At 41.8% G+C, this 16,120-nt stretch overlaps 1 protein-coding gene across 1 annotated transcript in view; it reads left to right on the top strand.

Moving 5' to 3' along the window:
• GLI3 (GLI family zinc finger 3) overlaps positions 1 to 14,178 on the top strand; it is a 79,253-nt gene extending 65,075 nt beyond the window's left edge. The window contains exons 9-11 of the mRNA XM_074284508.1: positions 3,310 to 3,600; positions 7,947 to 8,274; positions 11,773 to 14,178. Coding sequence (XP_074140609.1) covers positions 3,310 to 3,600; positions 7,947 to 8,274; positions 11,773 to 14,096 — 2,943 coding nt within the window. The 3' untranslated portion in view covers positions 14,097 to 14,178. The remainder of the gene's footprint in view (positions 1 to 3,309; positions 3,601 to 7,946; positions 8,275 to 11,772) is intronic.
• The last annotated feature ends 1,942 nt before the right edge of the window (positions 14,179 to 16,120 follow it).

Raw genomic sequence — 16,120 nt, 5'->3', positions numbered from 1 at the left:
TTGTTGTCATTAATATTTAGAGAGTTATATTCTACTGAACTGGACCTCATTCAGTTTTTTCATGTGTAAGAGAAAGTAGTGGAATAGAAGGAGGTTCTTCAAATCTTCTTTAGCTCTATCAGAATCCATAATCCTATGAATATGTTTCATCCCTGAAAGTGGCAAAATTCATTTGGGAAATGCTCCTTAGGGTTATGTATACTAAGATTTCTCTTATTCTAGGTAATATTTGGCTGTATAAACATTAACATTAGAAATACAAATCCCCATTCTGCACCAAAGTTATTTCCAATTCATAAAATGCATTGTTATTTTAAACAAATTTGTCAGACATCTCTGGTTCACAGGCAAAGGAATAAATAAATGAGTGAACAAAGGAATGAATGATTCGACTAGGCTTAGAAAAATCTAGTTAATCAATAAGCAATGTCTTAAACAGGCTTGCAGATGATGCATTTTAAGAAAAGGAGATTATTTTTAGACCTTTTCAATTTCAAAAAGTAAAAATGAATAGATATTTACCCAAACCTAGTGAGCCAATAATGAAAAAAAAAAAAAAAAAACACAAGCCTCAGTAATCATGATGACTTTACGTTAGTCTATCTCCTTTTTTGGGGAAAAAAGCCCAACAACTCTTGGACAAATGCTGAAAACTCGCTAAGGTCCTGATATATGAAAACCAAACAAACAAATGAAACCTTGTCCTTCAACAGGAGAAGCAGTTAGAAGGTCATTCTGATCATTCAGGTAAAAAGTGATCAGGATCTCTGCCCTAATGTTATAGTTTCACCCTTTTAAATATGTGCAACTTTTCTAGGGGAACCCAATATTGATGCTTCACAAATTTCCTCTTATAGCCTTAGCTTAACTTCTCCAGGCTGTTCAGATAGTCTGGAGTTCTGATTCTATTATGGAGAGTATTCCTTTTTTCTCTCAGATTTGTGTCATTAATAAAATTAATAGATATTTTTTAAAAAAGAAAGTAACCAGCCAAACAACCAACAGATGACCTGAGCACAATAGTCACTTCTGTATTTATTCAGGTAAAGGAAACTAAGACCATCCACTTGTATTTGTTGTTTTGACTCGTGTGGCAGAAGTTAAATTTCCTAAGTAGAGTCAGGAACTGTTTATCCCTGGGCTTGGTCTCCTACTAGTTAAAATAGTAGCTTATCATTCGATCTAGATCAATTTAACATCTATTTATTGAGTTCCTATCACAAGGACATAATAAGAATCCAATAATTGTTGGGTTGAATAGTATTTGAGGGAATCCAAAATGAGCACTGTCAGGACTTTTTTGTAAAATCATTTCTATATATTATATTTATATACATTTTATATACATTATATACATATAACATATGTATACATTACATACTCTATAATGAGTATATATGATAATATATATATACATGTATATGCATATGAATTCTATAAAGATCAAGCAATAAACAGATATGAGAAACTGATCTGGTTCCTTCCCATGACTCATGTCTTAGTAAATCCAAGGAGGAAAGAGTTGTGTCAATGGAAGGAGGAGGATGAGGGGGGGTGTTAATCACAGGCAGCTATACCATTCTCAGGCTAGTCATTATAGCCATTCTCTCTCTAATGCATGGAGCTTGATGTGTTCATTTCATTCTATATATGCCATGAATCACATGATCTGCTGAATAGGAGTAATTTCTCTTTAATGGGAATCAATTCTTTCTAAAGGAAACTCCCATTTGGGGGTGAAGCTTTCAGGGTAATTTCAGGGATCTCACTACATTAGTGAGTGCATTTCAGCATTTTAGGGAGCAGGTAATCTGCTGGGCGGCTTTTAGTGCCAAAATGCTTCTGGAAGCCTGCTTGGGGATGAAATGCCCTTTCTCATTTCTATGGGCACCTTGGACAGCTCATACATTTCCTCATAGTTGATTTTCTAATAGGCCATCATCTCAAGAATATACATGTAGATGGGAACGTAGAAATCATCTGTGCCCAGAAAACTAAATAGCCGCAATGGCCATAAGAATATTAAGGTTAAATAATAAAATCAACAGAAACCATCGTGGTAGAAATTATTCAAGCTTATTTGTGCTTAATGTTTCCCATTTATTTAGTTAGTTTATTTCATTTCTAATTACTCGGTCACTAATAAGGAATAATTGGTATTCGTACCTCTTTGGAAGATGATGGAAGACTGACCTCCCAGGATATTCCTTCCTTCCATGTTTGTCCACTGATATCTACCATAATCTTAGAGAATTGCCTAGAGTAATGAGAAGTCAATTATCTGACTCATGTTTATATAGCTTGGATGGGTCTGGAAAAGACATTGAATCCAATGTTTCTTAACTCCTAGGTTGAGCCTCTTTAGTATTGTACCACACTTCTCATAGACATATTCATAGTTATATAATAGAAATGGTCCTTAAAGGTGATCAGGCCCATCCTACTGCCTCTGGGTTTTCAAGAAACCAAGAAACATAACTAGAGAGGGTAGAAATTATCTACCTGAGAGAGTAAGCCAACCTACAAATAAATGAATGGCATCCACCATCCAAGATGTGATGTTCTTACTGGTTCTGTCCAGAGTCATGGAAAGGATATACATCCCATTAGATTTTTCCTCAAACCCAGACACTGCCACTAACCTCCTTGATGGTCTTGGATAAGTCATCTTCCTTCTTTGTGCTTTGGTTTCCTTAAATGTAAAATGTATAGGGTGGATTATATAGCTACTAGTTCTAGAACTATTATGTGTGTCCAGTCATGAAAGTGATCAAACTTTTATGAAGTTCAGAAAAATAAAATAATATCATAGGAACTTAAGCTCAAGTCACCAGGGAAAATTGCAATTCAGGGTTAGTGATTTAGGATCCTAGAATCCTAGATCTGGAACTTCAGGGATTTCCAAGGCCACAGAACCTCATTTTATAGATGAAGAAACTGAGACCCAAAGAGGTGAGCTAAGGTCAAAAGACCGTTAGCATACCCATGCATGGCATATTAGGTGCACTTTATAATCTTGGGCAGAAACAGTGCCATATATAGTTCACCTCTCACTCCATATATGAGCTTTTTGAGTCAAATCTTTATGTTAATTTGTTGGGGCTTCTAAGCACTCTGGGGCATGGGATTCCTGTTTTTCTCCTTCACCATGAATAGAGAGCAACTAAAAAGTAACTGAACAAAAAGTGGGGGAGGCAAAGGCCTGTAAAAGCATGAGAATAATCATGTCTTTGGGATGATTCTGACTTCAAATGACAATAACGAAAAGTCTTATCTAGTATCTTTTTTTTTTTCCTGTGATCTCAACAGAAACCATATGTGTGCAAGATCCCAGGCTGCACTAAACGGTACACAGATCCCAGCTCCCTCCGCAAACACGTGAAGACTGTGCATGGCCCTGAGGCTCATGTCACGAAGAAGCAACGCGGGGACCTCCATCCCCGGCCTCCCCCTCCTCGGGAGCCTGGAAGCCACGGCCCATCCCGATCTCCTGGACAGCAGACTCAGGGGGCCTTGGGCGAGCAGAAGGACCTCAACAATTCTACCTCAAAGCGGGACGAATGCCTGCAAGTGAAAACAGTCAAGTCTGAGAAGCCAATGGTAGGCGTTTGCCTCCCCTTTGGGTTTGCCCTAGCCCTTCCTGGAGCCCCCCCAAACCCCTTTAGGAGTCAAGAAGCTCGAATCCAAAATCTGGATCCAGAGATCCAAGACAGGATGTCTCCCCCTGCCAGCCTCTCAGGACTGATGTAATCAGCTCTGGTCACAAAGCCTGCAGTCTTTTCTTGCCTGTGAACTTTCCATAAGATAATCATGTTAAAAGGGTGTCTTCAACCCCTAATTCCACAGCATTTTTTATCCATCTTGAACCAGAGTGCTGTGAGGAAGCTAGAAAGCCCCAATTGCCTCCTAGAAAGATGGCCATTATCTTGTCATATAATCCCTGCAGTTATAGAACAATTGAGTTGAGGGACCAAGGGAGGGTGGGGGTTAATAGCAAGACCCAAAGCCTCTTCCCTCAGACACTTCCCAAAACTCCTGTTCGGGCGCATCTGGGAGCGCTAAGAAGCTCCCCAAGATGGAATGCCATAAAAGGATTAGAAAACAGGTGTTTAGCAGGCAGGGCCACATGTCTGAGAGAGGGGTTGAAGTTATTTTTTATATATTTTCTTGGAGATTTTTATTCATTTTTTGCCCTGTGGAGTAAGATCCAATTCCATGTATTTAGACACGAGAAACAAACTATGGTAAAATGGGAAAATCTATTCCCAGTCAGATGGGCACGATCTCACCTTAAATATGTCGCATTTATAGATGAGAAGAGAGGGGACATGGGGAACAGACAGGCAGCCTTAGAGTTAGGATGAACAGGGTGCAAGTTTTACCTTGGATGCTAATTAATTTAGTGACTTTGAGCAACTATTTCTCTCAGTTTCCTTATCTATAAACTGGGGGGGGGGGAGAAGCTTGGATTAGAACCTTTCTAGCTCTCAACCTCTATATGCGTGAATATCTTCACTTCTTGTGCTCTGAGGACTCGCCAAAATTTTAAGGTTGAAAGCAGATGCTAATCTGCCTTAGTTGCTAGGAGGGAGCTCTTTCCACCAGTGTATGATGCCCAGAGACAGGCCCATAATGATGGAGGAGCCCCCTATAGGGTACTTTTTAGTGCATGGGCTATGTTCCTTTTAGAAAACAAACTATTTGAAAATACTAATTGACAAAGTAATTAAATTACAAAGTAATTTTCCTCATAATTCCTTTAGATATAAAATACCTCATGCGATATTTCTGTAGCAGATTAAATTTTGTGTCCATCCTTACGTGAGCCTCACATGTTGCAGGAAGTTGACATTGTAAAAATTCAATATGAATTCGGCCTCCTCCTGAAAAACTACAGGATGACATAGGTAGAGCAGTCTAACGTAGGTAGAATAGTCTAACAAGAACAAAAGGTAGAACAAACCTGTGCTAATATCCAACAACATTTCTTCTCATTAGGAGGAGAGGAAAAAGACTTTTCAGCTGCCTTGGTCACATACATCAAAGATGGAAGCTTTTGGTTCTAGCCAAGAGCATCCTGGCTGCCTTCCCTGATTCATTTTTTAAAAAATCAGTCAATCAGCCAGTCAATAATTGTTTATTAGATGCCTACTAGGTACTGGGCACTGTACTATGTGCTAGGCACTGTACTAAGTGCCGAGAACTCCAGGGCTTGGCCACGCATCCCAGTGCAGTTTTGCCAGCTCCCACAAACACAGCTAAGTGGGGCAAGGACATGGCCTGAGAGTTGAAAAGATTCTAACCTCAGAAACTTGCTAATTTTGTAGCATAGGCAAATCATTCTATTTTTATCTGCTTCAGTTTTCTCATCTGTGAAAGGGGGCTATTAATAACACCTACCTCTCAGGTGAAGTCATATATGTAATGCATATAGCAAGTTTTAAAGTAGTGTATCAATGCTATTTTAGTTATTATTATTTATATTTGTATTGTATATTGTTATATTATTTATATTTATGTTATTATTATTAATGTCACAATATGAAAATATCCAATATTTTCTTTTATATCCAAGGTCAATGGTGGAAACGGAAGATTCAGACACATTCAGTTCTAAGATATTTTAGATATTCCAGGATGTTAATTAGTTGATGAACTTCTTAAATGACATGTTCGATCCAGGAGGACCATTAACAATGTCCTTTTCCAATTTCCTCATTTTATTGATAAGGAAACTGAGACCCAGGGGGATTAATTTGCTTAGATGAGAAACAAAACAGTTGATGTTTCTGAATAAGTAGGTAGTTAATAGACCCTTAACTGGTTATGATTTCCTTCCCTTAAAGAAAAATATCTGCCAGCCCCTTCTGCATTTGCAGGTCCTTAATATGTGTCTCCAATTGATCTTGGTTCTATTGCATTTTAAACATGATGACTAGTTGTTTTGATTTACCTTGTTTGTGAATTCAATTTTGTCACCTTTTCTCCTTACTAATCCAATGTCTCTTTTGTCTAATGCTCTTAACTGTCTTGTTCTCACTTCCTAAGGACAGTGGGTAATCAGGTGAGGGAAACTGACCTTCTCAGATGTCTTGTCACTGGAATGTTAGTGGGGCCTTGTTGTTCTGGCTTTCTTTTCCCTCGTACGTGTGACCCTCCCATGACGTCCCCAGTGGTGAACCTTCGGTCAGCCACATCCCATCCTTGATGTCCTGTTTTGTTTTGGTGATTCTTAGCATGTGGGAAATTGGGGCTCGCTCCATCTGGGTGTATGTGCATAGGTCTTGCATGACACATGAGGATGTGGCTAGTCTCTGAACACATCTCCCAGCTCTTTCCATCAGAGACTTTCCCCTGCTCCTGAGTATCATTTGTCTCATTGTGAATCCACTGGGCCCCCTCAGAGGGCGTATGCAGAAGGCATGAATTCATTTGTGTCACCATTTTCGGATGTGTTGGAATGCACTTGTTTCTGTGGCCAAGTAGAATTGCATGAGTGTTCAGACTTCTCATTAAGTGGTGATAAATCTGCCTCTTATTTGCATTTGATGAGAGGGCAAGGCAGGGACATCCAAGGGGTTCCAAGGCCCCTGGCTGCTCCCAAAGGAGGATCCCTTCAGGCCGTGGCTGGGGCTTCAGGCACATAACAAAGCACATCTCCAGTCCAGCCCAACCGGGTCTGGGATTGCCCATTCCTGCTGGATGGTTGCCCATCCCCAGCTGTGGAGGTTTGGGGACTAATTAGAACGACGTAGGTAAAGGGAGAGATTCCCCATTAGTGTCTGTGCATGCATGAGATATGCAGAAGGCCTACCTAGAGGACTTGCTCATGAGCCAGGCCATTGTGAAAGCCTGTATCCAGGTCAGTTTTGTGAGGATTTGTTGTGTTTGTGCAGAAGGACACCTGCAGTGTGTGTGTGTGTGTGTGTGTGTGTGTGTGTTTCTGTGCTTTAAAGAGGAAAAAGAGGAGACAGAATAAAATGAATTGGGCTAAGTTAGACACAGGGTTCCACCAGTGAGGCTGGTGACACTGACAGTGATACAGTGATACTGATACAGTGACACAGATACAGTGATATAGCCTCCTGATATAGTGATATTGATACAGCGAGACAGTGATACAGATACAGTGATATAATGATGCTGATACAGTGATACAGCTAGTGACATTGATACAGTGATATAGTGATTCAGTGATAAGTGACACTGATACAGTGATAGTGATACTGATATAGTGATACAGATACAGTGATATAGTGTTACTGATATAGTGATAGTGACACAGTGACACAGATACAGTGATATAGTCTTACTGATATAGTGATAGTGATATAATGATGCTGATACAGTGATACAGATAGTGACATTGATACAGTGATATAGTGATTCAGTGATAAGTGACACTGATACAGTGATAGTGATACTGATATAGTGACACAGATACAGTGATATAGTGTTACTGATATAGTGATAGTGACACAGTGACACAGATACAGTGATATAGTCTTACTGATATAGTGATAGTGATATAATGATGCTGATACAATGATACAGATAGTGACACTGATACAGTGATATAGTGATTCAGTGATAAGTGACACTGATACAGTGATAGTGATACTGATATAGTGACACAGATACAGTGATACAATGACAGATACAGTGATACTGATACAGTGATACAGATACAGTGACATTGATATGTGATTGATACCAATACAGTGAGATCACTAGTGACACTGATACAGTGAGACAGTGACACTGAGCATTTGTGATCATTGGTTGTCTACTGGTTCCTCCCTAAAGTGTCTGGGGTGCAAGAAAGCAGCAGGAGTCACTGGCCACTCACCCCCACATCACTCCTCCATGGTAGACTAGCTCAATAGCCAGCTAAGCCTCATGCTTCTGCTTGACGAATTTCTCTCTGGTCTCCCTTCCCTCAACAGACATCTCAGCCAAGCCCTGGTGGTCAGTCTTCATGCAGCAGCCAACAGTCCCCCAGCAGCCCCTATTCCAACAGTGGGATCGAGCTCCATCTGACCAACGGAGGCAGTATAGGAGACCTCAGCGCCATTGACGAAACCCCCATCATGGACTCTACCATTTCCACGGCAACCACCGCTCTTGCCTTGCAAGCTCGGAGGAACACGACAGGGACCAAATGGATGGAGCAAGTAAAAGCAGAAAGATTTAAACAAGTGAATGGAATGCTTCCACGACTGAACCCCATCCCACCTCCAAAAGCCCCTGTGTTAGCTCCTATCATAGGAAACGGTAAGAAACTCCACAGCCCCTAGATTTCTCAAAGGCATCATGTTTCCTTATAAAGAGCAGTCAGCCGGCAAGGATTGCTTAGCTTCTGTTATGGGCCAGGTACTAGACAAACCACTGGGTATTCCAACACAAACATGAGGAGGGCCCTGTCTCCAAGGAGGTGACACTATGGGGGTGGTGGGGATGATGGGTGCACACAGTCACCTGCAAAGAGTAAATGCAGGGTAATTTCTTCTCCCCCTGGAGTCCGCCTCCTCTCTGAGCTTTTGTGACACCATTCTCTCCTGGTTCCATTTCTTCTGTCACACAGCTCCTTCTCAGTGGTTCATCTTTCATATCACACCCCCTCACTTTAAGTGTTCCCTATGACTTTGTCCTGGGTTTTCTTCTTTCTTTCTTTCTTACTTAGAAACTTCCCAACCTTTGAAGTATTCCTAAACTGACCACTTAGAGATGTCTGTATCTTGCTCAAGGCCTTCTACTGAGATGTGCTCCCTTATTACTACCTTCCAATTGGATATTTCAAACTGGATATCTCATAAGAATCTCAAGCTCAACATAGCCGAGACAATTAATTATCCTTCCTTCATAACCCATTCTTCTACCAAACCTCCTTTTAAATTTAATATATATTTTGTTTTTTATTTATATTTGCATATATATATACATATGCATGCACAGATATAGACATACACAGACATATATTATATATATATATGTATATGTATATGTTTTTGGACTCCAAGTTTTACATATATATATATATGTATGTATATATGTAACTTGGAGTTCCAAATTCTCTGCCTCTTTAGTCCCTCCTCCATCTATTAAGAAGGCAAGCAATATGATACTCGATATATATATATATAAAATCAAATAAAACATTTCAATATAACCATGTCACAAAAAAAGAAAAAATTAAGGAAAATGAGAAAGTTATACTTCTATTTGCATTCAGAGTTCATCAGCTTGCTCTCTCTCCCTCCCTCTCTTTCTCCTTCCATTTCTCCCTTTCTCCCTCTTTCCCTCCATACCTCCCTCCTTCTGTCTCTGTCTCTGTCTCTGTGGCTATCTCTCTCTCTCTCTCTCTCTCTCTCTCTCTCTCTCTCTCTCTCTCTCTCTCTCTCTCTTTCTGTCTCCCTCCCTCCCTCCCTCCCTCCCTTTCTCTGTGTCTCTCCATGTGTGCATGTGTGTCTCTCTGGATCAGATAGAAGTTTTCATCATGAATTATCTTGGATCATTGTATTAGTTCATTGAGGAAATTAGATAGCTCACTTGATAAAGCTCTGGGTCTGGAGTCAGGATGATCTGAGTTCAAATCTGGACTTAGACACTTACTAGGTAAGTGTCCCTGAGCAAATCACTTAACCTTGGTTTGTCTTATTCCACTGGAGAAGGAAATGGCAAACCATTGCAGTATGTCTGCCAAGAAATCTCCATAAACAGCACTGGGGTGCTATGGTCTGCAGAGTCATGAAAAGTTGGACACGACTGAATGAGTAACAAGAAGCCTTCATCAGAGTAACTCTTGGTCTTTCACATTGATCATTATCACAATATTCCTATTATTGCATACACTGATCTGGTTCTGCTCATTTCACTTTGGCTCCGTTTGCTTCCACGTTCTTCTGAAATCATCCTGCTTGTCATTTTTATAGCACTATAGTACTCCTTCACAATCCCATACCACAGCTTGCTCAGCTGTTCCCCAATTGATGGCGTTCCTTCATTTTCCAGTTCTTTGCCACCACAAATAGAGCCACTAGAAATCTTTTTGCACAGATACGTCTTCGTCCTTTATTTTTTTTCACGTTTTTGGGATAAAGATCTTGTAGTGGTCAAAGATTATACACACTGATGAACTTTCTGATGACTTTTGAAAGCAGCATGATCCTTCTAATCTCTCAAGTTCCCAACATCCTTGCCTCCTCATTCTTACCTACAACATATCAAATCAATCACCAATAATTTTTTTTATTATTTTTATTTCCATAACATCTCATGTGTATCCCCTTTTTTTCATTCACATGACCACCACCCCAGTTCAGGTCCTCCTCACCTCTCACCTGGATTATGGCAATCGTTTCCTAAATGACCTTCCTGTCTCTAGACTTTCCTTTTCCTATTTATTCTCCAGTCAACTCTCAAATCTGACCACTCAACTCCCCCACTCAATGAATCCAGTGATTCTCTATTGAGAATCAATAGGAATTTCCCAGACATTCAGAACATGCTCCATCTTGCCTCCCACTTGCATTTCCAGCTTTATTACATATTACTTTTCTCCATGTTCTCCAGTCTAGTCAAACTTCCCTTCGTAGGGTTCTTTTGATATGATCCACCACTGATTTTCTATGGCCTTCATGCTGACTTTTTGTCATGAAAACGGTCTTCACTTTTGCTTCTCCATGGGATTCTAGCCTCAACTCAAGTACTCCCTTCTACATGAGCTCTTTCTTGGTCATTCTACCTTCTCATGCTTTTCCCTTTCCTCCAAATTACTTTGGATGTCTACGTGTCTATTTTTGTGTACCTAAATATGCACATCTCTCCTCTAGCCCATTTTAAGATCCTGGAGGATAGGACTGATTTGGGATTGTATTTTTAGCATGATATCTAGCATGTGGATGTTTGAGGATTGTTCATTGAGAATAGCTGCCTCCAGACATTTGAAGATTCTCTTGTAGAAGAGGACTTGATTTGTGTCCACAAAACAGAACACATGAGTTCTCAGCAGGAGCTGTCCAAAGTCAAATTGGACAATCCAAGCCTTCTCAAGATGGAGTGGGCTGCATTGGGAGGTAGTAGGTTCCCTGTCAAGGTAGAGAGATTCAAGAAAAGGTTTTGATGACCACTTATGGGTATTTTTTTAAATTAAAGTTTTTATTATTTTCAAAACATATGCAAGGATAATTTTTTCATCATTGACCCTTAGAAAATCTCATGTTCCAATTTTCCCCCCTTTCTCCTGCTCCCTCCCCTATAGGTTAAACATGGTAAAATATACATGTTAAGTCCAATATAGGCATTCATATTTATAATTATCTTGCTTCACAAGAAAAGTCAGATCAAAAGTAAAAACAAATGAGAAAGAAAATAAAATTCAAACAAACAATAAAAAGAGTGAGAATGTGATATTGTGGTCCATCCTCAGTTCCCACAATCCTTTCTGGTTCTGGGTGTAGATGGCTCTCTTCGTCACAAGATCATTGGAATAGGCCTGAATTATCTCATTGTTGAAGAGAGCCATGTGTACGGGTATTTTGTAGGGAGGATTGCTGTTCAGAGATAGGTTGGATCAAAGTTCCATCTAACTCTGTGATTTGGCCTTCATTGCCTTACCCCAAGAACAGGGATTTTACTCTGACTCTGTTTCGTTCTTCCCAAAGGGGGTCTGTCAAAGCCTGGCATGCAGGGGAGTCAAGCATTTTCTCGGAGCCATGCTCCTTGGCTGCAGTCCTCCTTCATCTTCTCTTTCTGTCTCTGCTCTTTTTACAGGAATACAGTCCAACCCCAGCTGCAGCATGAATGGGCCCATGACTATCCTTCCCAACAGGAACGATCTGTCCAGCGTCGATGTCACCATGCTGAACGTGCTGAACCGACGAGACAGCAACACGAGCACCATCAGCTCGGCCTACCTGAGCAGCCGCAGGTCCTCGGGCATCTCCCCCTGCTTCTCCAGCCGCAGGTCCAGCGAGGCTTCCCAAGCTGAAGGCCGGCTCCAGAACGTGAGCGTGGCCGACTCCTACGACCCCATCTCCACGGACGCCTCCCGCCGCTCCAGCGAGGCGAGTCAAGCCGATGGGCTGCCCAGCCTCCTCAGCCTCACCCCTGCTCAGCAGTACCGGCTGAAGGCCAAGTATGCGGCAGCGACTGGGGGGCCCCCTCCCACCCCCTTACCCAACATGGAGAGGATGAGCCTGAAGACGAGGATGGCACTGATGGGGGATTGCAGGGAGTCTGGTCTCTCCCCATTCCCCCCAGTCAACCCTCCCCGAAGATGCAGCGACGGGGGAACCAACAGTTACGGGCGGAGGACCCTTTTGCCTCATGACATGCTGGGGAATGGGATGAGAAGAGCCAGCGACCCCGTTCGGATGGTCTCAGAGAACCTTTCTTTGCCTAGAGTTCAGCGTGTCAACAGTCTTAATAGCTTTAACCCTCCCGTTATGCCTCCAGCCGTGGAAAAACATAATTTTGCGCTCCAGAATTACACTCGCCCTGAGGGCGGCCTGTTCCGCAATTTCTACTCTTCTCCTTGTCCTCCGAGCATCAGTGAGAATGTGACCTTGGAGTCTTTGACCATGGAACCTGATGCCAACTTGAACGATGAGGACTTCCTGCCCGATGACGTGGTGCAGTACCTGAACTCTCAGGGCCAGGGGGGCTACGAGCAGCACTTCTCGAGCAGCATTTCTGAGAACGGCAAAGTGTCCCATGGGACCGCGATGGTCAACGGCCATCACGGGCTTGACCAGCCCCACCTGCCAAACGGCCACGGCGTCTCTCAGTACCACGCTCCGGAGCCGCCCAGCTCGGAAGCCAGCAAGAGCGACCTCCCCATTCAGTGGAACGAAGTCAGCTCCGGGAGTGCCGACCTGTCCCCATCCAAACTGAAGTGTGGCCAGCGCTCGTCGGCCCTGCAGGGTCGAACCTTTGGTTTATATAATAACATGGTCGTGCAGCAGCAGAATCTTTTACGGAATGGGTTATCCCAAGCCAATGGTTACCAGCAGCTGGTGGAAAATAGTTCCTGCGGCCTTCAGGAGAACTTGCTTCCTAATAGCAGCGGGAACGGGAACGGTACCAACGGAACTTCTTTCCATTTGCAGGCCAGTAAGGCTCAGCAGTACGGGGATGGCCTCAATAGGCAGGCGGCAGTTGGGGGAACTTTAGACGGTTCCTGTGGCTCCTTGATTTCGGGACAGAAGCTGAGAAGCAGCAGCATGACACTAAATGGAAGCCAGCCAAACTACGGCATGGTGGGAGCCGCGAGTGAGCTTCCCAGCAGCATGGCAAACGGAACACCGAGCCAGGCGGGTCTCCAGGGTCAGTCACTGGGTGAAGGTCCTCACTTCCCGGCTGTCAATCGTACCAGTCAGATGATGTTAGGGCAGCTCAGTCCTACCTCACAAAGCAACGTCTATCAGGGGTCAGAGAGCTGTCTGCCGGCGTCCCACGGCATTGGGAATCAGCAATCGAGTTTGGCCATGGCAAAGACTTACCAGCCATATGCCAACTACGGGGGCAGTAGGCGGCAAATAATGCTGAGGAATAGCCTGGCCCAACAACAAGGACACATCAGTGACGCCAATCCGACCTGCAGGGTCAATGGTATTAAGATGGAGACCCAAGGTCAGTCACAGCAGCTCTGCTCTAACGTGCCCCATTACTCTGGTCAGTTGTATGACCAAACCCTGGGCTTTAGTCAGCAAGACATGAAAACAGGTTCTTTCTCCATTTCAGAAGCTAATTGCTTGCTTCAGGGAACTGGCACTGAAAACTCTGAGCTGCTCTCCCCAGGTGCTAATCAGGTGACCAGCACAGTCGATAACATTGATAGCAACAGCCTAGAAGGGGTGCAGATTGATTTTGATGCAATCATAGATGATGGGGACCACGCTAGCTTAATTTCAGGAGCCCTGAGTCCGAGCATCATTCAGAATCTTTCCCACAATTCCTCTCGCCTCACCACTCCACGAGCATCTCTGACATTCCCCGCCCTGCCTGTTAATACCACCAACATGGCAATCGGGGACATGAACTCTTTGCTGACCTCCCTTGCAGAAGAAAGCAAGTTTCTAGCAGTGATGCAATAGAAGTTGGGAAAATTAAGATAAAAGAAAAAAAAAAAACAGAAACAACTTTAGGAATTTTAAAGGTGAAATGGATTCTTTTTGGTTGTGTATGTATTTTTGTAATCTCATCTCACCTGAATGGGATGTGTTTCAAGTATATTCCTTTTATGGAAAAGGGACTCTGAGAAACCCTAAAGTGTTGTAGGGAGAAACTGTCTTCCATTTCAATTTTGAATCAGTATTGTTAGCCCCATTCTTCCTCCTCCTTCTCCTCCTCCTCCTCTTCCTTGTCCCTGTTCCTTTTCATTTTTTAAAGCTCTGTAACCTGTTTTTGAATTGTAAACCAGTGTAAATGTGTCATGTGCATGTTTTCCATTTTTTTTTTTTTAAAGAGAAGTCCAGTGAAAGGATGTGATAGTTTTTGTTACGCAAAAGATACACGGTTGTTGGGACTGACTTCCCAAGGATGATGTTTCTGTTTCTGTTTTTGTTTTTTTTCCATTTTGATATTGATTACACTGGGCACAATAAGCAGAGAATAAAATGTGATCCCCGTACCAATGTATAATACCAAATGTATTGTATGCTATGTCCAACAGACTTCCAACATCGTCCCCTCTCATGCCCACTGTCCTGCATCCCAGCTTAGTTGAATCCATAGCAAACTTTTTATTGCTGTGGGTCCAGGGAAATAAGGGAACTGTTACAGATAAACTATGACATTCTCCATGTTTTTGCTCTTCCCACCCCGCACTTCCCCCCGAGACAGTCTGTGAATTGAAATGTGTATGAGTGAGTCTGTGTTAATGGTCACTTCTCAGGAATCTTTATTTTTTTCCTTTCTTCTTTTTTCCTCTTTCTTTCTTTCTGACTTTTAGACATTCCTCTGCTTTAGTAGCACTTCAGCCAGAGCGAGAGAAAGGGAAAGAAGTGATAGTCTGGTTAGATAATTGGGGAAAATATTTGGTGAATTCTGGGACTAAAACTACTGGGTAGAATATTATGTAGAGATGATCCATGAGTCATCTTCCCTTTATCCAGAGAGTATGGACAATTAATTGTTTGTAGAGTTCTGATCATATCATCCATAAAATCCCACTGCTGGCTGGGTATTTAGCATCTGTCAACTGCAACAATCATGAAGGAGTATTTCTATGTAAAACCCAATTTTAAGAAACTTAGAAAAGAGTAAGTGAGGACGAAAATTACTTTTGTTTTTGGCATTGCACGTAGTTATAAATTGACCGATTTGTTTTCTGAATTTTCTTGGAAGTACAAGAAGCTTTATGCAATCATTGTCTTTTTTTCCACCAGTATCTATTAAATACCACATCAGTTTTGAAAAACTGAATTTTACATTCATTTTGTCCCTAATATAAAATAGGAGCTCTTTTTTATTTTGGAATGAAATTGTTCAGTATTTGACAGAACTCCTTCCCCCATGCAACAAATACTACATGGGTTGTTCAGGTTAATGTTTTTTTTTTTTATATGTAGATTATAGGAATAAGAAGTAGGAACACCTTCAAATACCTGCCAAGCCCTGTCCCATTTTAACGTTACTGGAAGTGAAAGTGAGGGCTACATTGCTTCTCTCTCCATGCCATCCCAATCTAGGATGCTGGAGAGAGGTTTTGGTTTTGTTGTGTTTGAATCAAATACATGGTGGACTAGTTGGCTTTTGGATTTCCTTCCATCTATCAAGATTTGGTATCTCAAAGAGTCATAAGTCAATTTTGTACCTCTTCTACCTTTTTCTGCATTTAAATTTGTATTAAAAAAGGGGAAATAAAATTTTAAAGGAAGAATAGAAAGATTAGAATCACTATCCTCTCCCCTGTGTATTCCCCTGTTAAGTAACCCAAACATTCAAACTGTCACTATTTTATTATTTTAGGCGATAGGATCATAAAGATGTGAAAGGGACCTCCAAAATAATTAAGTACAATGTCCTCATTTTACAGATGAAGGACTAGGCTCCAAAAAAAAAAAAGTAAATGCTTAAGATCATACACTTAGGTTACACTTTGAGGTCAAGCATTTTT

This window comes from Sminthopsis crassicaudata, chromosome 1 (genome assembly GCF_048593235.1).
Source record: "Sminthopsis crassicaudata isolate SCR6 chromosome 1, ASM4859323v1, whole genome shotgun sequence".
Classification (NCBI taxonomy): domain Eukaryota; kingdom Metazoa; phylum Chordata; class Mammalia; order Dasyuromorphia; family Dasyuridae; genus Sminthopsis; species Sminthopsis crassicaudata.
Note: the sequence above shows the minus strand (reverse complement) of the source record. Positions and strands in the feature narration are given on the sequence as shown.